Here is a 25,809-nt window from a genome sequence, read left to right as displayed (position 1 = left end):
ATACCTAGTCAGTTATACAACTGAAAGGAAAGGGGGATACCTAGTCAGTTGTACAACTGAAAGGAAAGGGGGATACCTAGTCAGTTGTACAACTGAAAGGAAAGGGGGATACCTAGTCAGTTGTACAACTGAAAGGAAAGGGGGATACCTAGTCAGTTATACAACTGAAAGGAAAGGGGGATACCTAGTCAGTTGTACAACTGAAAGGAAAGGGGGATACCTAGTCAGTTGTACAACTGAAAGGGGGATACCTAGTCAGTTATACAACTGAAAGGGGGATACCTAGTCAGTTATACAACTGAAAGGAAAGGGGGATACCTAGTCAGTTGTACAACTGAAAGGAAAGGGGGATACCTAGTCAGTTGTACAACTGAAAGGGAAAGGGGGATACCTAGTCAGTTGTACAACAGAAAGGAAAGGAGGATACCTAGTCAGTTGTACAACAGAAAGGAAAGGGGGATACCTAGTCAGTTGTACAACTGAAAGGGAAAGGGAGATACCTAGTCAGTTATACAACTGAAAGGAAAGGAGGATACCTAGTCAGTTGTACAACAGAAAGGAAAGGAGGATACCTAGTCAGTTGTACAACTGAAAGGAAAGGGGGATACCTAGTCAGTTGTACAACAGAAAGGAAAGGGGGATACCTAGTCAGTTGTACAACTGAAAGGGAAAGGGAGATACCTAGTCAGTTGTACAACTGAAAGGAAAGGGGGATACCTAGTCAGTTATACAACTGAAAGGGGGATACCTAGTCAGTTATACAACTGAAAGGGAAAGGAGGATACCTAGTCAGTTATACAACAGAAAGGAAAGGGGGATACCTAGTCAGTTATACAACAGAAAGGAAAGGGGGATACCTAGTCAGTTATACAACAGAAAGGAAAGGGGGATACCTAGTCAGTTGTACAACAGAAAGCCTTCAACTGAAATGTGTCTTCCACATTTAACCCAACCTTCTGAATCAGAGAGGTACGGGGAGCTGCCATAATCGACATCCCAAGTGTTTGGCGCCTTGTTCAGGGGCATAACGACCGATTTTTAGCTTGTCAGCTCGGGGATTCGATCCAGCTCGGGGATAGTGGCCCAACGCCTTAACTACTAGGCTACCATCTAGGTTCTGTTCATATAATATATGTTTCATTATGATCTAAAAGGCTAAACTGATCCTGGATCAGTACTCTTCTTATGATATGTTTTGGGAATACAGGCCGATGTAACCTTATTCATGATTCATTTAAAGGCTAAACTGATCCTAGGTCAGTACTTAGTATACTCTGGTGGTCAGTGGTTCTACAATATGCCTGTTTCCCCATAAAATAGGTTCTGTTAGCAGGAGTAGATGATTTACAGCTAGCCATGGCACAGGGCACAATGAGTAAATAAGTGTACAACAAAATAAACACCAACCTCACAACCAGTCAAACACAAAGTGATTGCCTGGGAAGCTACAGTATTACACACAGGTACCCTTTTAACATGACTGAGCTAGCCGAGCAGAGATGGATTGTACTGGCCAGGTTATGCATATGCACCGTAGTTGCTGGACGGTGTTGAAAAGGAAAATGTCAGAGCTAGCATAGGACGTTTTCAGGTCGGCACGACCTGTCACAGTATTTTAAAAAGTCAAATATTCATTTTTGGCTCAGACTTTGATGTGACAGCAGCTACATTCTAATCAGACAGAGCATCAGATGGAACAAAGAAATATGAATTAAAAAGAACATTGAAACTTATTCAAACTGGTTTATTCTTGGTTTTAATTGGATGATGAATGGGGAAGTGGATGAGAACATTTTTGATTCCACGCTTTAAAAGCTCTTAGTGCTTCAATCAATAGAGGCTTCAAATGTTTAGTTCAAAAAAACAAGACAGACATTCTCCACTTGGTCAGTGAAAGACTGTTCATTTTATTTGGTGTTGTAAGGTGAAACGCCACGGCAGATCTCTCTCTCTCTCTCACCCACTCTCTCACTCTCTCTTTCTCTCTCTCTCTCTCTCCCAGTCTCTCACTCTCTCACTCTCCCCATTGGTGGATGTATAGTGTGAACTGAGATACAATCAAGCATGTAATAACAAGTAGAAACCCCTGGACAGTGGAGCTGAGACCATACAGGACGGAACAGACTCCAACACAGAAACGACTGACGCATATCAACCAATCACACTCCTCCTCCCTGAGCCACCCTGATCTGGGGTGCTATTCAATCAAAACCGTGCTTCAGGTTTCTTTGGGTAAGACAAATAGCACCTTACTCTTGTGAAAGACACAGTGAACATTATGTCAATGTCCAAACATGCTTGAGGAATGTTATCATGATCTTAACCAGGAAACCTGGAAAGCGGTTTTGATTGAATGTTGCCCCCATCGTGGCCATATCTCTGGGAGACATACAGGGCAGGACTGGTCACAGAGGGTGTCGTTGTGGAGGAAGGGACAGAGGGACGGATGGATAGCCAGTACAGTAGGGACAGAATTAAGGTTTTTGTGTCTCTTGTGCCCTGTTTTCCATAAAAGCTTGAGAGCAGCTGAGTAGTGGGGTCCAGGGGACAGGGACAGGGGACAGGGGACACGAGACATGGGCTGGGACTGGGGGGCACCGACGTCCCCAAACCTCATGTTAATCAGAAAGTAAAAGGCACTTCCAAAAATCGTTAAACAAATTCCAGTGTATTATATATCTCTCTCTCTCTAAATATATATATATATATATATATATATATATATATATATATATATATATATATCTTACGTTTGCGCTCTCTCTCTCTTTCTATATATATATACACATACATATATATACACATATATAAATATATATATATACACACAAATATATATATATATATATATATATATATATATATATAAAGAAAGAGAGAGAGAGATAATATATACTGTATGTATACACAGACGCATGATCATATAGGAAGGAATGCCAAGATAGGAGTATAAACACTAGACATGACAATATACAGTAGGTGACCTTTTAAAATAGTTTAGAGGCAGCTGGTTATATTGGATAATAGTACAAAGAGAAAAAAAGTGAGGAGGAGAAAAAGCCACAGCTTGGAACACTTGTTAAGGTTTAAGGTTCTGGCAGAGTGAGGAGAGGGACTCGTGGCAAGAGGTTTGAGTTGTCTCTGTGGTACAAACTGAAGGAGTTGCATAGGCAAGAAATAACATGGCTCCTGATGAAACATGTCACAACCCCAATAACAGCACAGAACAGTGTAACAAAATAACAGTCTGAAACAACTCCATCAAACAAGCAAATAGAAAGAAATAGGATTAATAATAATAATAATAAAGACTGTGAGGACAGATCCATTTACTTCGTTGAAGCAAAAAAGCGTTTTTTAAGAAAAACTTAAAAGCGGGACGGCTTCCAAGTCAGCAGCGGATCGGTGCAGGGTCAGGCAAGCGGGGCGGAGCCCCAGTGGAATGGTAAGTGTGTTTGTGTGTGTGTGCACGCTGAGCTCAGCAGTGTGTGTGTGTGTGTCTGTCTCTGTCAACCAGCCCGGTGTGTTAGAACTATAGGGTGGTAAGAGGTGGTCGGGGGTCCAGGAAAGGAGGGGCACTACAGTTTAGTGTCCTAGGATTTGTATAGGGAAGTGTGGTAGGGTGGTAGGATGCATAATAGTGTTACACTTTGGCCTCCTGAGAGGCGCAGTGGTCTAAGGCACTGCATCGCAGTGCTAGAGGCGTACCTACAGCCCTGGGTTCGATCCCGGGCTGTATCACAACTGGCCGTGATCGGGAGTCCCACAGGGCGGCGCACAATTGGCCCAGCATCGTCCGGGTTAGAGGAGGGTTTGGTCGTGGGGGCTCTAGCGACTCCTTGTTGCGGGCCGGTGGACCTGCAGGCTGACCTTGGTCGTCAGGTGAACGGTGTTTCCACACATTGGTGCGGCCGGCTTCCGGGTTAAGCGAGTGGGTGTTAAGAGGTGCGGTTTGGCGGGTCATGTTTCGGAGGACTAATGACTCAACCTTCGACTCTGAGCCCGTTGGGGAGTTGCAGATGAGACAAGATCAACATTGGGGAGAAAAAGGGGGTAAAATATTTCTGGTTGTAGGGGTGTAGTCTACAGTTTAGTGTCCTGGTATTTCTGGTTGATGGTGTAGTCTACAGTTCAGTGTCCTGGTATTTCTGGTTGTAGGGGTGTAGTCTACAGTTTAGTGTCCTGGAATTTCTGGTTGTAGGGGTGTAGTCTACAGTTCAGTGTCCTGGTATTTCTGGTTGTAGGGGTGTAGTCTACAGTTTAGTGTCCTGGTATTTCTGGTTGATGGTGTAGTCTACAGTTCAGTGTCCTGGTATTTCTGGTTGTAGGGGTGTAGTCTACAGTTTAGTGTCCTGGAATTTCTGGTTGTAGGGGTGTAGTCTACAGTTCAGTGTCCTGGTATTTCTGGTTGTAGGGGTGTAGTCTACAGTTCAGTGTCCTGGTATTTCTGGTTGATGGTGTATTCTACAGTTCAGTGTCCTGGTATTTCTGGTTGTAGTGGTGTAGTCTACAGTTCAGTGTCCTGGTATTTCTGGTTGTAGGGGTGTGGTCTACAGTTCAGTGTCCTGGTATTTCTGGTTGTAGGGGTGTAGTCTACAGTTCAGTGTCCTGGTATTTCTGGTTGATGGTGTATTCTACAGTTCAGTGTCCTGGTATTTCTGGTTGTAGGGGTGTAGTCTACAGTTCAGTGTCCTGGTATTTCTGGTTGATGGTGTATTCTACAGTTCAGTGTCCTGGTATTTCTGGTTGTAGTGGTGTAGTCTACAGTTCAGTGTCCTGGTATTTCTGGTTGTAGTGGTGTAGTCTACAGTTCAGTGTCCTGGTATTTCTGGTTGTAGGGGTGTAGTCTACAGTTCAGTGTCCTGGTATTTCTGGTTGATGGTGTATTCTACAGTTCAGTGTCCTGGTATTTCTGGTTGTAGGGGTGTAGTCTACAGTTCAGTGTCCTGGTATTTCTGGTTGATGGTGTGGTCTACAGTTCAGTGTCCTGGTATTTCTGGTTGTTGACCTGGTAGTAGCCTCTCTTGGTGTGTTCAGCCAGCTGGCGTCGGTACTCTTCCTCCTCATCGCTGAGGTAGAACCCACGACTCTCAGAGTACGGTAGCTTGGAGGGAGGGGTCTGGGGCTCAGGATGCGAGCTGGAACTGAACCCACAGACAGGCACACAGACAGACACACACACACATAGGACAGGTTAATATACAGGTTAATATACTTTCAAACACACTCACAATAGAATTCAGTAAAAAGCCACACATGTAGATGAATATAGAGTAACAACAGCAGGTAGACAGCAGTAGCCCATCACAACACTCTAAAAACACTCCCATGTTGTGCTCCTACCCTATAGGCTGAGGCCGGCTGTGGTCCAGTTTCTGGGTCTTCAGGGGGACAGCATAGATGTCTGGGTGCTTCTGAGCTATCTCCAACTGGTGGGAGGAGACAGAGAGATATGAAATATGATGCTGTGATGGCAACACATAGACTAGCAGACACACCCACCCACCCACCCACCCCCTCACCCCGTCCCCTCTCCCTCACCCCGTTCCCTCTCCCTCACCCCGTCCCCTCTCCCTCACCCCGTCCCCTCTCCCTCACCCCGTCCCCTCTCCCTCACCCTGGCGTTCTGTGCCTCCTGCAGCTCCAGCATCCTCTGAGCGCGTGCAAAGTTGTCCATCTTCTCAAAGGCCTTGACCTTCCCCAGGAACGACCTGAGGCTGGGATCCTCAGGGTTCTCCTCTGGTTCCTCTGGGCCCACTGTGACTGGGGCTGTGCTGCTGGTGGTGTCCTGGATATTATAGGAGGGTTTGAGGGTGACGTGGGGCTGCAGTGCCAGGGGCTTGGCCTTGCCGAAGGAGTTGAGGGAGCGAAGGAGAGGAGGGGGGTCATTGCTGGCAGGGCTGGAGGAGTGGGAGTCGTAGCCACGGCTGGAGGGGGGGTCGTACGCCCCTACTACCCCCCTGGGAGGGACTACTTCATCCCTGAACAACAGCTTCACCTTGAGGGGAAGGGAAGGGAGAGGTGGAGAGAGGGGAGGGGGACCAGCATAGAATTAGAATGAATCAAATCATTTTGATTTGATTCAATTAAATCATTCTATTTCTATGGGGACCAGACAGGGTCAGTCACATACGCACAACTCAAACCTTTGTCTAGGTGAATACTAGATTTCTGACTAGAAACATTTAAGTGATGGCTTGAAGAAATGTTCCTTCCTTTAGTCTTCCACCCTCACTACGTCACCGTTCATTTAAAACAGGAAAGAAGCCTCATTGTATAGTCTCCGAGCAACGGTGAATACCACATTCAGACAAAGAGAAACACCGACTAAACCACGGACATCTATTTCTCTACTACATGCTCAAGAGTTCAGAACACAGGTAGAGTCATCTAGAAGATCTGCTCAACGGACTTGTGAGGTTTCAGCCTCTGAGGTCATAGGCCCTTTGACTTCTATCACCACTGGGAGTTCTGGGAGTCACTTTATGCTAAATTAGGTACCAGCGTTGAAGCTGCCGTTGGAGGAATCCGAGCCACGGCGGGCGTGATTTCTCCAGATCAGATCATTCTTCAGAGGGAAGGGGAGTCTGCTCCTTCTCGTTGAGTTCAAGAGCTAAGCGGGGTGTCAGTAAATTCCCCAAAATGGAACAAGTGAATATAAGAGCAATGGGACTAAACACAGACTAGCCTGACTGACCAATGACATGGAACACGAGTGGAGAGAGAGGCATGAAATATGTAATGATAGTTCCACAAATAATTTATGCCAGAGTTCAGCACAGAGTCAAGTGTGTGTGTGTGTGTACTGTGTGTGTACTGTGTGTGTGTCTCACCTTGGGGGGGTCAGGTACAAACACGTGCGCTGGGCTGGCGCTGCTGAGCACCTCCCTGCTGCCCACCCTCCTGATGCCACCACGGATATCTGGACTGCACCTGCGCAGTATCTGACCACACACACACACACACACACACACACATTTGAAGATTCTTGCACAACCATACATAATCATACCGTTAATAACCCTTGTGAAATGTTCAAGTGCATTCTGCCAGTGTTCCCAGGTTGTTTCTATCTACTAAAGTACTGTACTAGAGAGAAAGTGGCCACAGGCCTTTGGGTCCACTATTATCATAGTGCTGACTAGCCTCTATTTAATAAACAAATGTTTTGCTCAATTAAATTGGACACATTGGGTTCCTGAAATAACCCAAATAAATGCTAACCAGATGGTATTGATTCTGGTCACGAAGGCATAGACTGGACTCGAGACAGATTTCATAGGTGTAATGACGTGTTTCAACTGTAGAGGGCAGAAGAGATTCTTACAGCTCTCCATAGACTAGCGGCTGTGAGGTTAGGACATCACAATCTTCTCTGAAGTGGTTTGCATCTGAGTGTGTGTGTGTGTGTGTGTGTGTGTGTGTGTGTGTGTGTGTGTGTGTGTGTGTGTGTGTGTGTGTGTGTGTGTGTGTGTGTGTGTGTGTCTCTAACCTCCTCTGCAAGCACGGGCTCAGAGGAGCGGCTGATAGCCGACACCGGCAGTTGATCGGCCGGTTCATTGTCCAGCTCGTTATCCGTATAAGCCCCGCCCTCGTCTGCCGTGTCATCGTAGTCACTGGCCAGTCGGCTGTCCATGCTCAGGTAGTCGGCCGACATGGCTGACAGGTAGGACATGCGGTCGTCATGGAGATCAAGGTCTGTCCCCGTGCCGTCCAGCTAAAAGAGACACATGATGGATCTTGGTGTACAGACAGGAAGCAGAAACACAAAGAAAACACAAAGAAAGAAAGAAGAACCGAGCTGTAGAGCACCAGAAGGATTCACAGAGAGTATGCTCACAACACAGGACAACACAGGAAATATAGAGGGAACAACTTATCACTATCTGACAGGGGATAGAAAAGGAAGTTATCACTATTTTAAAGGGGATAGAAAAGGAAGTTATCACTATCTGACAGGGGATAGAAAAGTCTGAGGGATAGTAGTAGTATCAAATGAAAGGGTTAAGATGGACAAGTACACAAATGTTTACAGAAATCGTAGAGCATTGAAGTATACAGTAAGACTATTCTACTGAACATGCTTGATAATGTGGATAATACGGGGATTAGAATATAGGATCAAAATAGTCATGTGATGTATAGAAGAGGAAAGGAGTAGAGTATAGTAGACTACAGTGTATAGTATAGTATATTAGACTACAGTGTATAGTATAGTAGAGTATAGTAGACTACAGAGTATAGTATAGTATATTAGACTACAGTGTATAGTAGACTACAGCGTATAGTATAGTAGAGTATAGTAGACTATAGTGTATAGTATACTACAGCGTATGGTATAGCAGGGTATATTAGACTACAGTGTATAGTAGACTACAGTGTATAGTATAGTAGAGTATAGTAGACAATAGTGTATAGTATACTACAGTGTATAGTATAGTAGAGTATATTAGACTACAGTGTATAGTAGACAACAGCGTATAGTATAGTATATTAGACTACAGTGTATAGTATAGTATATTAGACTACAGTGTATAGTATAGTATATTAGACTATAGTGTATAGTATAGTAGACTACAGTGTATAGTAGACTACAGTGTATAGTAGACTACAGTGTATAGTATAGTATAGTAGACTACAGTGTATAGTAGACTACAGTGTATAGTAGACTACAGTGTATAGTATAGTATAGTAGACTACAGTGTATAGTATAGTATAGTATAGTAGACTACAGCGTATAGTTTAGCATAGTAGACTACAGCGTATAGTTTAGTATAGTAGACTACAGCGTATAGTATAGTAGACTACAGTGTATAGTATAGTAGACTACAGTGTATAGTATAGTAGACTACAGTGTATAGTATAGTAGACTACAGTGTATAGTAGACTACAGTGTATAGTATAGTAGACTACAGCGTATAGTTTAGTATAGTAGACTACAGTGTATAGTATAGTAGACTACAGTATATAGTATAGTAGACTGCAGTGTATAGTATAGTAGACTACAGTGTATAGTATAGTATATTAGACTATAGTGTATAGTATAGTAGACTACAGTGTATAGTAGACTACAGTGTATAGTAGACTACAGTGTATAGTATAGTATAGTAGACTACAGTGTATAGTATAGTATAGTATAGTAGACTACAGTGTATAGTTTAGCATAGTAGACTACAGCGTATAGTTTAGTATAGTAGACTACAGCGTATAGTTTAGTATAGTAGACTACAGTGTATAGTATAGTAGACTACAGTGTATAGTATAGTAGACTACAGTGTATAGTATAGTAGACTACAGTGTATAGTATAGTAGACTACAGTGTATAGTATAGTAGACTACAGTGTATAGTATAGTAGACTACAGTGTATAGTAGACTACAGTGTATAGTATAGTATAGTAGACTACAGTGTATAGTATAGTATAGTAGACTACAGTGTATAGTTTAGCATAGTAGACTACAGCGTATAGTTTAGTATAGTAGACTACAGTGTATAGTAGACTACAGTGTATAGTATAGTAGACTACAGTGTATAGTATAGTAGACTACATTGTATAGTATAGTAGACTACAGTGTATAGTATAGTAGACTACAGTGTATAGTATAGTAGACTACAGTGTATAGTATAGTAGACTACAGTGTATAGTATAGTAGACTACAGCGTATAGTTTAGTATAGTAGACTACAGTGTATAGTATAGTAGACTACAGTGTATAGTATAGTAGACTACAGTGTATAGTATAGTAGACTACATTGTATAGTATAGTAGACTACAGTGTATAGTATAGTAGACTACAGTGTATAGTATAGTAGACTACAGTGTATAGTATAGTAGACTACAGTGTATAGTATAGTAGACTACAGTGTATAGTATAGTAGACTACAGTGTATAGTATAGTAGACTACAGTGTATAGTATAGTAGACTACAGCGTATAGTATAGTAGACTACAGTGTATAGTATAGTAGACTACATTGTATAGTATAGTAGACTACAGTGTATAGTATAGTAGACTACAGTGTATAGTATAGTAGACTACAGTGTATAGTATAGTAGACTACAGCGTATAGTTTAGTATAGTAGACTACAGTGTATAGTATAGTAGACTACAGTGTATAGTATAGTAGACTACAGTGTATAGTATAGTAGACTACATTGTATAGTATAGTAGACTGGGCTCCCTGCCTGTGCCATTAAACCCCTACAACTCATCCAGAACGCCGCAGCCCGTCTGGTGTTCAACTTTCCTAAGTTCTCTCACGTCACCCCGCTCCTCCGCTCTCTCTGGCTTCCAGTTGAAGCTCGCATCCGCTACAAGACCATGGTGCTTGCCTACGGAGCTGTGAGGGGAACGGCACCTCAGTACCTTCAGGCTCTGATCAGGCCCTACACCCAAACAAGGGCACTGGGTTCATCCACCTCTGGCCTGCTCGCCTCCCTACCTCTGAGGAAGTACAGTTCCCGCTCAGCCCAGTCAAAACTGTTCGCTGCTCTGGCACCCCAACGGTGGAACAAACTCCCTCACGACGCCAGGTCAGCGGAGTCAATCACCACCTTCCGGAGACACCTGAAACCCCACCTCTTTAAGGAATACCTAGGATAGGATAAAGTAATCCTTCTAACCCCCCCCCCCCCCTTAAAAGAGTTAGATGCACTATTGTAAAGTGGTTGTTCCACTGGATATCATAAGGTGAATGCACCAATTTGTAAGTCGCTCTGGATAAGAGCGTCTGCTAAATGACTTAAATGTAATGTAAATGTAGACTACAGTGTATAGTATAGTATACTACAGTGTATAGTATAGTAGACTACAGTGTATAGTATAGTAGACTACAGTGTATAGCATAGTATAGTAGACTACAGTGTATAGCATAGTATAGTAGACTACAGTGTATAGTATAGTAGACTACAGTGTATAGTATAGTAGACTACAGTGTATAGTATAGTAGACTACAGTGTACAGTATAGTATAGTAGACTACAGTGTATAGTATAGTAGACTACAGTGTACAGTATAGTATAGTAGACTACAGTGTATAGTATAGTAGACTACAGTGTATAGTATAGTAGACTACAGTGTATAGTATAGTAGACTGCAGTGTATAGTTTAGTATAGTAGACTACGGTGTATAGTATAGTATAGTAGACTACAGTGTATAGTATAGTAGACTACAGTGTATAGTATAGTAGACTACAGTGTATAGTATAGTAGACTACAGCGTATAGTATAGTATAGTAGACTACAGTGTATAGTATAGTATAGTAGACTACAGCGTATAGTATAGTAGACTACAGTGTATAGTATAGTAGACTACAGTGTATAGTATAGTAGACTACAGTGTATAGTATAGTAGACTGCAGTGTGTAGTATAGTAGACTACAGAGTATAGTATAGAAGACTACAGTGTATAGTGGACCACAGTGTATAGTATAGTGGACCACAGTGTATAGTATAGTATAGTAGACTATAATGTAGAGTATAGTAGACTATAGTGTAGAGTATAGTTGACTATAGTGTATAGTAGAGTATAGCGTATAGTAGAGTATAGCAGACTATAGTGTAAAGTAGATTATAGCAGACTACAGTGTATAGTATAGCATAGTAGATTATAGTGTAGAGTATAGTAGACTATAGTGTATAGCATAGTATACTATAGTGTATAGTATAGTAGACTATAGTGTATAGTTCAGTAGAGTATAGTAGACTACAGTGTATAGTATAGTAGACTATAGCATATAGTTTAGTAGACTATAGTGTATAGTATAGTATAGTAGACACAGTGTATAGTAGACACAGTGTATAGTATAGTAGACTACAGTGTATAGTATAGTAGGCTACAGTGTATAGTATAGTAGACTATAGTGTATAGTATAGTAGACTACAGTGTATAGTATAGTAGACTACAGTGTATAGCATAGTAGACTACAGTGTATAGTATAGTAGACTACAGTGTATAGTATAGTGGACTATAGTGTATAGTATAGTATAGTAGACTATAGTGTATAGTATAGTATAGTGGACTATAGGGTGTAGTATAGTATACTATAGTGTATAGTATGGTAGACTATAGTGTAGAATATAGTATAGCATAGTAGACTATAGTGTATAGTAAAGCATAGTAGCCTATAGTGTATAGTAAAGCATAGTAGACTACAGCGTATAGTATAGTAGACTACAGTGTATAGTATAGTATAGCATAGCAGACTATAGTGTATAGTATAGTATAGTAGACTATAGTGTATAGTATAGCATGGTAGACTATAGTGTATAGTATAGCATAGTAGACTATAGTGTATAGTATAGTAGACTATAGTGTATAGTATGGTAGACTATAGTGTATAGTTCAGCAGAGTATAGTAGACTATAGCATATAGTAGAGTATAGTGTATAGTTCAGTGGATTATAGTAGAATACGGTATATAGCTCAGTAGAGTATAGTAGACCACAGTGTATAGTATAGTATAGCAGACTATAGTGAATAGTATAGTATAGCATAGTAGACTATAGTGTATAGTATAGTATACTATAGTGTATGGTTCAGTATAGTATAGTATGGTAGACTACAGTGTATGGTTCAGTATAGTATAGTAGACTATAGTGTATAGTATAGCATAGTAGACTATAGTGTATAGTATAGTAGACTATAGTGTATAGTATGGTAGACTATAGTGTATAGTTCAGCAGAGTATAGTAGACTATAGCATATAGTAGAGTATAGTGTATAGTTCAGTGGATTATAGTAGAATACGGTATATAGCTCAGTAGAGTATAGTAGACCACAGTGTATAGTATAGTATAGCAGACTATAGTGAATAGTATAGTATAGCATAGTAGACTATAGTGTATAGTATAGTATACTATAGTGTATGGTTCAGTATAGTATAGTATGGTAGACTACAGTGTATGGTTCAGTATAGTATAGTAGACTATATTGTATAGTTCAGTATAGTATACTACATTGTTTAGTTCAGTAGAGTATACTATAGTGAATATTATAGTAGAGTATAGTAGACCACAGTGTATAGTTCAGTAGAGTATAGTACAGTGTATAGTTCCGTAGAGCATAGTATAGTGAATATTATAGTAGAGTATAGTAGACCACAGTGTATAGTTCAGTAGAGTATAGTACAGTGTATAGTTCCGTAGAGCATAGTATAGTGAATATTATAGTAGAGTATAGTAGACTACAGCGTATAGTTCAGCAGAGTATACTATAGTGTATAGCTCAGTAGAGTATAGTATAGTGAATATTATAGTAGAGTATAGTAGACTACAGTGTATAGTTCATCAGAGTATACTATAGTGTATAGTTCAGTAGAGTATATTAGACTGCAGTGTATAGTTCAGTAGAGTATAGTATACTATAGTGTATAGTTTAGAATATTAGACTATAGTATATAGTTCAGTAAACCATAGTATTGTGGATATTATAGTAGAGTATAGACTATAGCGTGAGGTTTAGTATAGTATAGTAGATTATAGTGTGTGGTATAGTATAGTATAGCTGATTATAGTGTACTGTTTAGTATAGTAGACTACAGCGTATAGTTTGGTTTACAGACTACAGTGTATATTTTAGTATAGTAGACTACAGTGTATATTTTAGTATAGTAGACTAAAGTGTATCATTTAGTATAGTAGACTACATTGTATAGTTTATTATAGTAGACCACAGTGTACAGTTTAGTATAGTATACTATATCGTATAGTTTAGTAGGCCAAATAGTATAGTTTGGTGGAGTATAGTGGAAAATTGTGTATAGATTAGTATAGTATATTATGGTGTATAGTTTAGCATTGTATAGTGGACTATAGCATATACTTTAGTATAGTGGACGATAGTGTGTAGTTTGTAGAGTATAGTATACTGTACCAGAGGCTGTGGTATAGCTAATCCCCAGAGTCAAATGTACTAGAGGCTGTGGTATAGCTAATCCCCAGAGTCATACTGTATCAGAGGCTGTGGTGTAGCTAATCCCCAGAGTCATACTGTACCAGAGGCTGTGGTGTAGCTAATCCCCAGAGTCATACTGTATCAGAGGCTGTGGTGTAGCTAATCCCCAGAGTCATACTGTACCAGAGGCTGTGGTTTAGCTAATCCCCAGAGTCATACTGTACTAGGGGCTGTGGTATAGCTAATCCCCAGAGTCATACTGTACTAGAGGCTGTGGTATAGCTAATCCCCAGAGTCATACTGTATCAGAGGCTGTGGTATAGCTAATCCCCAGAGTCATAATGGCTGTGGTATAGCTAATCCCCAGAGTCATACTGGCTGTGGTATAGCTAATCCCCAGAGTCATACTGTATAAGAGGCTGTGGTGTAGCTAATCCCCAGAGTCATACTGTACCAGAGGCTGTGGTGTAGCTAATCCCCAGAGTCATACTGTACCAGCGGCTGTGGGGTAGCTAATCCCCAGAGTCATACTGGCTGTGGTATAGCTAATCCCCAGAGTCATACTGGCTGTGGTATAGCTAATCCCCAGAGTCATACTGTACTAAAGGCTTGGGGATTAGCTATACCACGAGTCATACTGTACTAGAGGCTGTGGTATAGCTAATCCCCAGAGTCATACTGTACCAGAGGCTGTGGTATAGCTAATCCCCAGAGTCATACTGTATCAGAGGCTGTGGTGTAGCTAATCCCCAGAGTCATACTATATCAGAGGCTGTGGTATAACTAATCCCCAGAGTCCTACTGTACCAGAGGCTGTGGTATAGCTAATCCCCAGAGTCCTACTGTACCAGAGGCTGTGGTATAGCTAATCCCCAGAGTCATACTGGCTGTGGTATAGCTAATCCCCAGAGTCATACTGTATAAGAGGCTGTGGTGTAGCTAATCCCCAGAGTCATACTGTACCAGAGGCTGTGGTGTAGCTAATCCCCAGAATCATACTGTACAAGCGGCTGTGGGGTAGCTAATCCCCAGAGTCATACTGGCTGTGGTATAGCTAATCCCCAGAGTCATACTGGCTGTGGTATAGCTAATCCCCAGAGTCATACTGTACTAAAGGCTTGGGGATTAGCTATACCACGAGTCATACTGTACTAGAGGCTGTGGTATAGCTAATCCCCAGAGTCATACTGTACCAGAGGCTGTGGTATAGCTAATCCCCAGAGTCATACTGTATCAGAGGCTGTGGTGTAGCTAATCCCCAGAGTCATACTATATCAGAGGCTGTGGTATAACTAATCCCCAGAGTCCTACTGTACCAGAGGCTGTGGTATAGCTAATCCCCAGAGTCCTACTGTACCAGAGGCTGTGGTATAGCTAATCCCCAGAGTCATGCTGTATCAGAGGCTGTGGTATAGCTAATCCCCAGAGTCATACTGTACCAGAGGCTGTGGTATAGCTAATCCCCAGAGTCATACTGGCTGTGGTATAGCTAATCCCCAGAGTCATACTGGCTGTGGTATAGCTAATCCCCAGAGTCATACTGTATCAGAGGCTGGGGTGTAGCTAATCCCCAGAGTCATACTGTACCAGAGGCTGTGGTGTAGCTAATCCCCAGAGTCATACTGTACCAGCGGCTGTGGTGTAGCTAATCCCCAGAGTCATACTGGCTGTGGTATAGCTAATCCCCAGAGTCATACTGGCTGTGGTATAGCTAATCCCCAGAGTCATACTGGCTGTGGTATAGCTAATCCCCAGAGTCATACTGTACTAAAGGCTGTGGTATAGCTAATCCCCAGAGTCATACTGTACTATAGGCTGTGGTATAGCTAATCCCCAGAGTCCTACTGTACCAGAGGCTGTGGTATAGCTAATCCCCAGAGTCCTACTGTACCAGAGGCTGTGGTATAGCTAATCCCCAGAGTCATGCTGTATCAGAGGCTGTGGTATAGCTAATCCCCAGAGTCATACTGTACTAGAGGCTGTGGTATAGCTAATCCCCGGAGTCATACTGTACTAGGGGCTGTGGTATAGCTAATCCCCAGAGTCATACTGTACTAGAGGCTGTGGTATAGCTAATCCCCAGAGTCATACTGTATCAGAGGCTGTGGTGTAGCTAATCCCCAGAGTCATACTGTACCAGCGGCTGTGGTGTAGCTAATCCCCAGAGTCATACTGGCTGTGGTATAGCTAATCCCCAGAGTCATACTGGCTGTGGTATAGCTAATCCCCAGAGTCATACTGTACTAAAGGCTGTGGTATAGCTAATCCCCAGAGTCATACTGTACTATAGGCTGTGGTATAGCTAATCCCCAGAGTCCTACTGTACCAGAGGCTGTGGTATAGCTAATCCCCAGAGTCCTACTGTACCAGAGGCTGTGGTATAGCTAATCCCCAGAGTCATGCTGTATCAGAGGCTGTGGTATAGCTAATCCCCAGAGTCATACTGTACTAGGGGCTGTGGTATAGCTAATCCCCAGAGTCATACTGTACTAGAGGCTGTGGTATAGCTAATCCCCAGAGTCATACTGTATCAGAGGCTGTGGTATAGCTAATCCCCAGAGTCATACTGGCTGTGGTATAGCTAATCCCCAGAATCATGCTGTATCAGAGGCTGTGGTATAGCTAATCCCCAGAGTCATACTGTACCAGAGGCTGTGGTATAACTAATCCCCAGAGTCCTACTGTACCAGAGGCTGTGGTATAGCTAATCCCCAGAGTCCTACTGTACCAGAGGCTGTGGTATAGCTAATCCCCAGAGTCCTGCTGTATCAGAGGCTGTGGTATAGCTAATCCCCAGAGTCCTACTGTACCAGAGGCTGTGGTATAGCTAATCCCCAGAGTCCTACTGTACCAGAGGCTGTGGTATAGCTAATCCCCAGAGTCATGCTGTATCAGAGGCTGTGGTATAGCTAATCCCCAGAGTCATACTGTACCAGAGGCTGTGGTGTAGCTAATCCCCAGAGTCATACTGTATCAGAGGCTGTGGTATAGCTAATCCCCAGAGTCATACTGGCTGTGGTATAGATAATCCCCAGAGTCATACTGTACCAGATGCTGTGGTATAGCTAATCCCCAGAGTCCTGCTGTATCAGAGGCTGTGGTATAGCTAATCCCCAGAGTCCTACTGTACCAGAGGCTGTGGTATAGCTAATCCCCAGAGTCCTACTGTACCAGAGGCTGTGGTATAGCTAATCCCCAGAGTCATGCTGTATCAGAGGCTGTGGTATAGCTAATCCCCAGAGTCATACTGTACCAGAGGCTGTGGTGTAGCTAATCCCCAGAGTCATACTGTACCAGCGGCTGTGGGGTAGCTAATCCCCAGAGTCATACTGGCTGTGGTATAGCTAATCCCCAGAGTCATACTGGCTGTGGTATAGCTAATCCCCAGAGTCATACTGTACTAAAGGCTTGGGGATTAGCTATACCACGAGTCATACTGTACTAGAGGCTGTGGTATAGCTAATCCCCAGAGTCATACTGTACCAGAGGCTGTGGTATAGCTAATCCCCAGAGTCATACTGTATCAGAGGCTGTGGTGTAGCTAATCCCCAGAGTCATACTATATCAGAGGCTGTGGTATAACTAATCCCCAGAGTCCTACTGTACCAGAGGCTGTGGTATAGCTAATCCCCAGAGTCCTACTGTACCAGAGGCTGTGGTATAGCTAATCCCCAGAGTCATGCTGTATCAGAGGCTGTGGTATAGCTAATCCCCAGAGTCATACTGTACCAGAGGCTGTGGTGTAGCTAATCCCCAGAGTCATACTGTATCAGAGGCTGTGGTATAGCTAATCCCCAGAGTCATACTGGCTGTGGTATAGCTAATCCCCAGAGTCATACTGGCTGTGGTATAGCTAATCCCCAGAGTCATACTGTATCAGAGGCTGGGGTGTAGCTAATCCCCAGAGTCATACTGTACCAGAGGCTGTGGTGTAGCTAATCCCCAGAGTCATACTGTACCAGCGGCTGTGGTGTAGCTAATCCCCAGAGTCATACTGGCTGTGGTATAGCTAATCCCCAGAGTCATACTGGCTGTGGTATAGCTAATCCCCAGAGTCATACTGTACTAAAGGCTGTGGTATAGCTAATCCCCAAAGTCATACTGTACTATAGGCTGTGGTATAGCTAATCCCCAGAGTCCTACTGTACCAGAGGCTGTGGTATAGCTAATCCCCAGAGTCCTACTGTACCAGAGGCTGTGGTATAGCTAATCCCCAGAGTCATGCTGTATCAGAGGCTGTGGTATAGCTAATCCCCAGAGTCATACTGTACTAGGGGCTGTGGTATAGCTAATCCCCAGAGTCATACTGTACTAGAGGCTGTGGTATAGCTAATCCCCAGAGTCATACTGTATCAGAGGCTGTGGTATAGCTAATCCCCAGAGTCATACTGGCTGTGGTATAGCTAATCCCCAGAATCATGCTGTATCAGAGGCTGTGGTATAGCTAATCCCCAGAGTCATACTGTACCAGAGGCTGTGGTATAACTAATCCCCAGAGTCCTACTGTACCAGAGGCTGTGGTATAGCTAATCCCCAGAGTCCTACTGTACCAGAGGCTGTGGTATAGCTAATCCCCAGAGTCCTGCTGTATCAGAGGCTGTGGTATAGCTAATCCCCAGAGTCCTACTGTACCAGAGGCTGTGGTATAGCTAATCCCCAGAGTCCTACTGTACCAGAGGCTGTGGTATAGCTAATCCCCAGAGTCATACTGTACCAGAGGCTGTGGTGTAGCTAATCCCCAGAGTCATACTGTATCAGAGGCTGTGGTATAGCTAATCCCCAGAGTCATACTGGCTGTGGTATAGATAATCCCCAGAGTCATACTGTACCAGATGCTGTGGTATAGCTAATCCCCAGAGTCCTGCTGTATCAGAGGCTGTGGTATAGCTAATCCCCAGAGTCCTACTGTACCAGAGGCTGTGGTATAGCTAATCCCCAGAGTCCTACTGTACCAGAGGCTGTGGTATAGCTAATCCCCAGAGTCATGCTGTATCAGAGGCTGTGGTATAGCTAATCCCCAGAGTCATACTGGCTGTGGTATAGCTAATCCCCAGAGTCATACTGTACCAGAGGCTGTGGTATAACTAATCCCCAGAGTCCTACTGTACCAGAGGCTGTGGTATAGCTAATCCCCAGAGTCCTACTGTACCAGAGGCTGTGGTATAGCTAATCCCCAGAGTCATGCTGTACTAGAGGCTGTGGTATAGCTAATCCCCAGAGTCATACTGTACCAGATGCTGTGGTATAGCTAATCCCCAGAGTCCTGCTGTATCAGAGGCTGTGGTATAGCTAATCCCCAGAGTCCTACTGTACCAGAGGCTGTGGTATAGCTAATCCCCAGAGTCCTACTGTACCAGAGGCTGTGGTATAGCTAATCCCCAGAGTCATGCTGTATCAGAGGCTGTGGTATAGCTAATCCCCAGAGTCATACTGTACCAGAGGCTGTGGTGTAGCTAATCCCCAGAGTCATACTGTATCAGAGGCTGTGGTATAGCTAATCCCCAGAGTCATACTGGCTGTGGTATAGATAATCCCCAGAGTCATACTGTACCAGATGCTGTGGTATAGCTAATCCCCAGAGTCCTGCTGTATCAGAGGCTGTGGTATAGCTAATCCCCAGAGTCCTACTGTACCAGAGGCTGTGGTATAGCTAATCCCCAGAGTCCTACTGTACCAGAGGCTGTGGTATAGCTAATCCCCAGAGTCATGCTGTATCAGAGGCTGTGGTATAGCTAATCCCCAGAGTCATACTGTACCAGAGGCTGTGGTGTAGCTAATCCCCAGAGTCATACTGTATCAGAGGCTGTGGTATAGCTAATCCCCAGAGTCATACTGGCTGTGGTATAGCTAATCCCCAGAGTCATACTGGCTGTGGTATAGCTAATCCCCAGAGTCATACTGTATCAGAGGCTGGGGTGTAGCTAATCCCCAGAGTCATACTGTACCAGAGGCTGTGGTGTAGCTAATCCCCAGAGTCATACTGTACCAGCGGCTGTGGTGTAGCTAATCCCCAGAGTCATACTGTACTATAGGCTGTGGTATAGCTAATCCCCAGAGTCCTACTGTACCAGAGGCTGTGGTATAGCTAATCCCCAGAGTCCTACTGTACCAGAGGCTGTGGTATCGCTAATCCCCAGAGGCATGCTGTATCAGAGGCTGTGGTGTAGCTAATCCCCAGAGTCATACTGTACTAGGGGCTGTGGTATAGCTAAGCCCCAGAGTCATACTGTACTAGAGGCTGTGGTACAGCTAATCCCCAGAGTCATACTGTACCAGAGGCTGTGGTATAACTAATCCCCAGAGTCCTACTGTACCAGAGGCTGTGGTATAGCTAATCCCCAGAGTCCTACTGTACCAGAGGCTGTGGTATAGCTAATCCCCAGAGTCATGCTGTATCAGAGGCTGTGGTATAGCTAATCCCCAGAGTCATACTGTACCAGAGGCTGTGGTGTAGCTAATCCCCAGAGTCATACTGTATCAGAGGCTGTGGTATAGCTAATCCCCAGAGTCATACTGGCTGTGGTATAGCTAATCCCCAGAGTCATACTGGCTGTGGTATAGCTAATCCCCAGAGTCATACTGTATCAGAGCCTGGGGTGTAGCTAATCCCCAGAGTCATACTGTACCAGAGGCTGTGGTGTAGCTAATCCCCAGAGTCATACTGTACCAGCGGCTGTGGTGTAGCTAATCCCCAGAGTCCTACTGTACCAGAGGCTGTGGTATAGCTAATCCCCAGAGTCATACTGTACTAGGGGCTGTGGTATAGCTAATCCCCAGAGTCATACTGTACTAGAGGCTGTGGTATAGCTAATCCCCAGAGTCATACTGTATCAGAGGCTGTGGTATAGCTAATCCCCAGAGTCATACTGGCTGTGGTATAGCTCATCCCCAGAGTCATACTGGCTGTGGTATAGCTAATCCCCAGAGTCATACTGTATCAGAGGCTGTGGTGTAGCTAATCCCCAGAGTCATACTGTACCAGAGGCTGTGGTGTAGCTAATCCCCAGAGTCATACTGTACCAGTGGCTGTGGTGTAGCTAATCCCCAGAGTCATACTGGCTGTGGTATAGCTAATCCCCAGAGTCATACTGGCTGTGGTATAGCTAATCCCCAGAGTCATACTGTACTAAAGGCTGTGGTATAGCTAATCCCCAGAGTCATACTGTACAAGAGGCTGTGGTATAGCTAATCCCCAGATTCCTACTGTACCAGAGGCTGTGGTATAGCTAATCCCCAGAGTCCTACTGTACCAGATGCTGTGGTATAGCTAATCCCCAGAATCATGCTGTATCAGAGGCTGTGGTATAGCTAATCCCCAGAGTCATACTGTACCAGAGGCTGTGGTATAACTAATCCCCAGAGTCCTACTGTACCAGAGGCTGTGGTATAGCTAATCCCCAGAGTCCTACTGTACCAGAGGCTGTGGTATAGCTAATCCCCAGAGGCATGCTGTATCAGAGGCTGTGGTATAGCTAATCCCCAGAGTCATACTGTACCAGATGCTGTGGTATAGCTAATCCCCAGAGTCCTGCTGTATCAGAGGCTGTGGTATAGCTAATCCCCAGAGTCATACTGTACTAGGGGCTGTGGTATAACTAATCCCCAGAGTCCTACTGTACCAGAGGCTGTGGTGTAGCTAATCCCCAGAGTCATACTGTACTAGAGGCCGTGGTATAGCTAATCCCCAGAGTCATACTGTACCAGAGGCTGTGGTATAGCTAATCCCCAGAGTCATACTGTACCAGAGGCTGTGGTATAGCTAATCCCCAGAGTCATACTGTACCAGATGCTGTGGTATAGCTAATCCCCAGAGTCATACTGGCTGTGGTATAGCTAATCCCCAGAGTCATACTGGCTGTGGTATAGCTAATCCCCAGAGTCATACTGTACTAAAGGCTGTGGTATAGCTAATCCCCAGAGTCATACTGTACTAGAGGCTGTGGTATAGCTAATCCCCAGAGTCCTACTGTACCAGAGGCTGTGGTATAGCTAATCCCCAGAGTCCTACTGTACCAGAGGCTGTGGTATAGCTAATCCCCAGAGTCATGCTGTATCAGAGGCTGTGGTATAGCTAATCCCCAGAGTCATACTGTACTAGGGGCTGTGGTATAGCTAATCCCCAGAGTCATACTGTACTAGAGGCTGTGGTATAGCTAATCCCCAGAGTCATACTGTATCAGAGGCTGTGGTATAGCTAATCCCCAGAGTCATACTGGCTGTGGTATAGCTAATCCCCAGAATCATGCTGTATCAGAGGCTGTGGTATAGCTAATCCCCAGAGTCATACTGTACCAGAGGCTGTGGTACAACTAATCCCCAGAGTCCTACTGTACCAGAGGCTGTGGTATAGCTAATCCCCAGAGTCATACTGTACCAGAGGCTGTGGTGTAGCTAATCCCCAGAGTCATACTGTATCAGAGGCTGTGGTATAGCTAATCCCCAGAGTCATACTGGCTGTGGTATAGATAATCCCCAGAGTCATACTGTACAGGATGCTGTGGTATAGCTAATCCCCAGAGTCCTGCTGTATCAGAGGCTGTGGTATAGCTAATCCCCAGAGTCCTACTGTACCAGAGGCTGTGGTATAGCTAATCCCCAGAGTCCTACTGTACCAGAGGCTGTGGTATAGCTAATCCCCAGAGTCATGCTGTATCAGAGGCTGTGGTATAGCTAATCCCCAGAGTCATACTGGCTGTGGTATAGCTAATCCCCAGAGTCATACTGGCTGTGGTATAGCTAATCCCCAGAGTCATACTGTATCAGAGGCTGGGGTGTAGCTAATCCCCAGAGTCATACTGTACCAGAGGCTGTGGTGTAGCTAATCCCCAGAGTCATACTGTACCAGCGGCTGTGGTGTAGCTAATCCCCAGAGTCATACTGGCTGTGGTATAGCTAATCCCCAGAGTCATACTGTACTAAAGGCTGTGGTATAGCTAATCCCCAGAGTCATACTGTACTATAGGCTGTGGTATAGCTAATCCCCAGAGTCCTACTGTACCAGAGGCTGTGGTATAGCTAATCCCCAGAGTCCTACTGTACCAGAGGCTGTGGTATAGCTAATCCCCAGAGTCATGCTGTATCAGAGGCTGTGGTATAGCTAATCCCCAGAGTCATACTGTACTAGGGGCTGTGGTATAGCTAATCCCCAGAGTCATACTGTACTAGAGGCTGTGGTATAGCTAATCCCCAGAGTCATACTGTATCAGAGGCTGTGGTATAGCTAATCCCCAGAGTCATACTGTACCAGAGGCTGTGGTGTAGCTAATCCCCAGAGTCATACTGTATCAGAGGCTGTGGTATAGCTAATCCCCAGAGTCATACTGGCTGTGGTATAGATAATCCCCAGAGTCATACTGTACCAGATGCTGTGGTATAGCTAATCCCCAGAGTCCTGCTGTATCAGAGGCTGTGGTATAGCTAATCCCCAGAGTCCTACTGTACCAGAGGCTGTGGTATAGCTAATCCCCAGAGTCCTACTGTACCAGAGGCTGTGGTATAGCTAATCCCCAGAGTCATGCTGTATCAGAGGCTGTGGTATAGCTAATCCCCAGAGTCATACTGTACCAGAGGCTGTGGTGTAGCTAATCCCCAGAGTCATACTGTATCAGAGGCTGTGGTATAGCTAATCCCCAGAGTCATACTGGCTGTGGTATAGCTAATCCCCAGAGTCATACTGGCTGTGGTATAGCTAATCCCCAGAGTCATACTGTATCAGAGGCTGGGGTGTAGCTAATCCCCAGAGTCATACTGTACCAGAGGCTGTGGTGTAGCTAATCCCCAGAGTCATACTGTACCAGCGGCTGTGGTGTAGCTAATCCCCAGAGTCATACTGTACTATAGGCTGTGGTATAGCTAATCCCCAGAGTCCTACTGTACCAGAGGCTGTGGTATAGCTAATCCCCAGAGTCCTACTGTACCAGAGGCTGTGGTATAGCTAATCCCCAGAGTCATGCTGTATCAGAGGCTGTGGTGTAGCTAATCCCCAGAGTCATACTGTACTAGGGGCTGTGGTATAGCTAAGCCCCAGAGTCATACTGTACTAGAGGCTGTGGTACAGCTAATCCCCAGAGTCATACTGTACCAGAGGCTGTGGTATAACTAATCCCCAGAGTCCTACTGTACCAGAGGCTGTGGTATAGCTAATCCCCAGTCCTACTGTACCAGAGGCTGTGGTATAGCTAATCCCCAGAGTCATGCTGTATCAGAGGCTGTGGTATAGCTAATCCCCAGAGTCATACTGTACCAGAGGCTGTGGTGTAGCTAATCCCCAGAGTCATACTGTATCAGAGGCTGTGGTATAGCTAATCCCCAGAGTCATACTGGCTGTGGTATAGCTAATCCCCAGAGTCATACTGGCTGTGGTATAGCTAATCCCCAGAGTCATACTGTATCAGAGCCTGGGGTGTAGCTAATCCCCAGAGTCATACTGTACCAGAGGCTGTGGTGTAGCTAATCCCCAGAGTCATACTGTATCAGAGGCTGTGGTATAGCTAATCCCCAGAGTCATACTGGCTGTGGTATAGCTAATCCCCAGAGTCATACTGGCTGTGGTATAGCTAATCCCCAGAGTCATACTGTATCAGAGGCTGGGGTGTAGCTAATCCCCAGAGTCATACTGTACCAGAGGCTGTGGTGTAGCTAATCCCCAGAGTCATACTGTACCAGCGGCTGTGGTGTAGCTAATCCCCAGAGTCATACTGTACTATAGGCTGTGGTATAGCTAATCCCCAGAGTCCTACTGTACCAGAGGCTGTGGTATAGCTAATCCCCAGAGTCCTACTGTACCAGAGGCTGTGGTATAGCTAATCCCCAGAGTCATGCTGTATCAGAGGCTGTGGTGTAGCTAATCCCCAGAGTCATACTGTACTAGGGGCTGTGGTATAGCTAAGCCCCAGAGTCATACTGTACTAGAGGCTGTGGTACAGCTAATCCCCAGAGTCATACTGTACCAGAGGCTGTGGTATAACTAATCCCCAGAGTCCTACTGTACCAGAGGCTGTGGTATAGCTAATCCCCAGAGTCCTACTGTACCAGAGGCTGTGGTATAGCTAATCCCCAGAGTCATGCTGTATCAGAGGCTGTGGTATAGCTAATCCCCAGAGTCATACTGTACCAGAGGCTGTGGTGTAGCTAATCCCCAGAGTCATACTGTATCAGAGGCTGTGGTATAGCTAATCCCCAGAGTCATACTGGCTGTGGTATAGCTAATCCCCAGAGTCATACTGGCTGTGGTATAGCTAATCCCCAGAGTCATACTGTATCAGAGCCTGGGGTGTAGCTAATCCCCAGAGTCATACTGTACCAGAGGCTGTGGTGTAGCTAATCCCCAGAGTCATACTGTACCAGCGGCTGTGGTGTAGCTAATCCCCAGAGTCATACTGGCTGTGGTATAGCTAATCCCCAGAGTCATACTGGCTGTGGTATAGCTAATCCCCAGAGTCATACTGTACTAAAGGCTGTGGTATAGCTAATCCCCAGAGTCATACTGTACTAGAGGCTGTGGTATAGCTAATCCCCAGAGTCCTACTGTACCAGAGGCTGTGGTATAGCTAATCCCCAGAGTCCTACTGTACCAGAGGCTGTGGTATAGCTAATCCCCAGAGTCATGCTGTATCAGAGGCTGTGGTATAGCTAATCCCCAGAGTCATACTGTACTAGGGGCTGTGGTATAGCTAATCCCCAGAGTCATACTGTACTAGAGGCTATGGTATAGCTAATCCCCAGAGTCATACTGTATCAGAGGCTGTGGTATAGCTAATCCCCAGAGTCATACTGGCTGTGGTATAGCTAATCCCCAGAGTCATACTGGCTGTGGTATAGCTAATCCCCAGAGTCATACTGTATCAGAGGCTGTGGTGTAGCTAATCCCCAGAGTCATACTGTACCAGAGGCTGTGGTGTAGCTAATCCCCAGAGTCA

General features: G+C 44.6%; 1 protein-coding gene across 4 annotated transcripts in view; it reads right to left on the bottom strand.

Moving 5' to 3' along the window:
* Window positions 1–1,723: 1,723 nt before the first annotated feature.
* LOC129826640 (tight junction protein ZO-2-like) overlaps window positions 1,724–25,809 on the bottom strand; it is a 255,547-nt gene continuing 231,461 nt past the window's right edge. For all 4 annotated transcript variants that reach the window (XM_055887581.1, XM_055887585.1, XM_055887583.1 and 1 more), the window contains exons 19-23: window positions 7,493–7,717; window positions 6,834–6,944; window positions 5,618–5,998; window positions 5,344–5,429; window positions 1,724–5,144 (exon numbers count right to left, since the gene is read on the bottom strand). In XM_055887581.1, the coding sequence (XP_055743556.1) occupies window positions 4,973–5,144; window positions 5,344–5,429; window positions 5,618–5,998; window positions 6,834–6,944; window positions 7,493–7,717 (975 nt within the window). In that variant the 3' untranslated portion in view covers window positions 1,724–4,972. The remainder of the gene's footprint in view (window positions 5,145–5,343; window positions 5,430–5,617; window positions 5,999–6,833; window positions 6,945–7,492; window positions 7,718–25,809) is intronic.

Source organism: Salvelinus fontinalis, chromosome 28 (genome assembly GCF_029448725.1).
Source record: "Salvelinus fontinalis isolate EN_2023a chromosome 28, ASM2944872v1, whole genome shotgun sequence".
Lineage (NCBI taxonomy): Eukaryota > Metazoa > Chordata > Actinopteri > Salmoniformes > Salmonidae > Salvelinus > Salvelinus fontinalis.
Note: the sequence above shows the minus strand (reverse complement) of the source record. Positions and strands in the feature narration are given on the sequence as shown.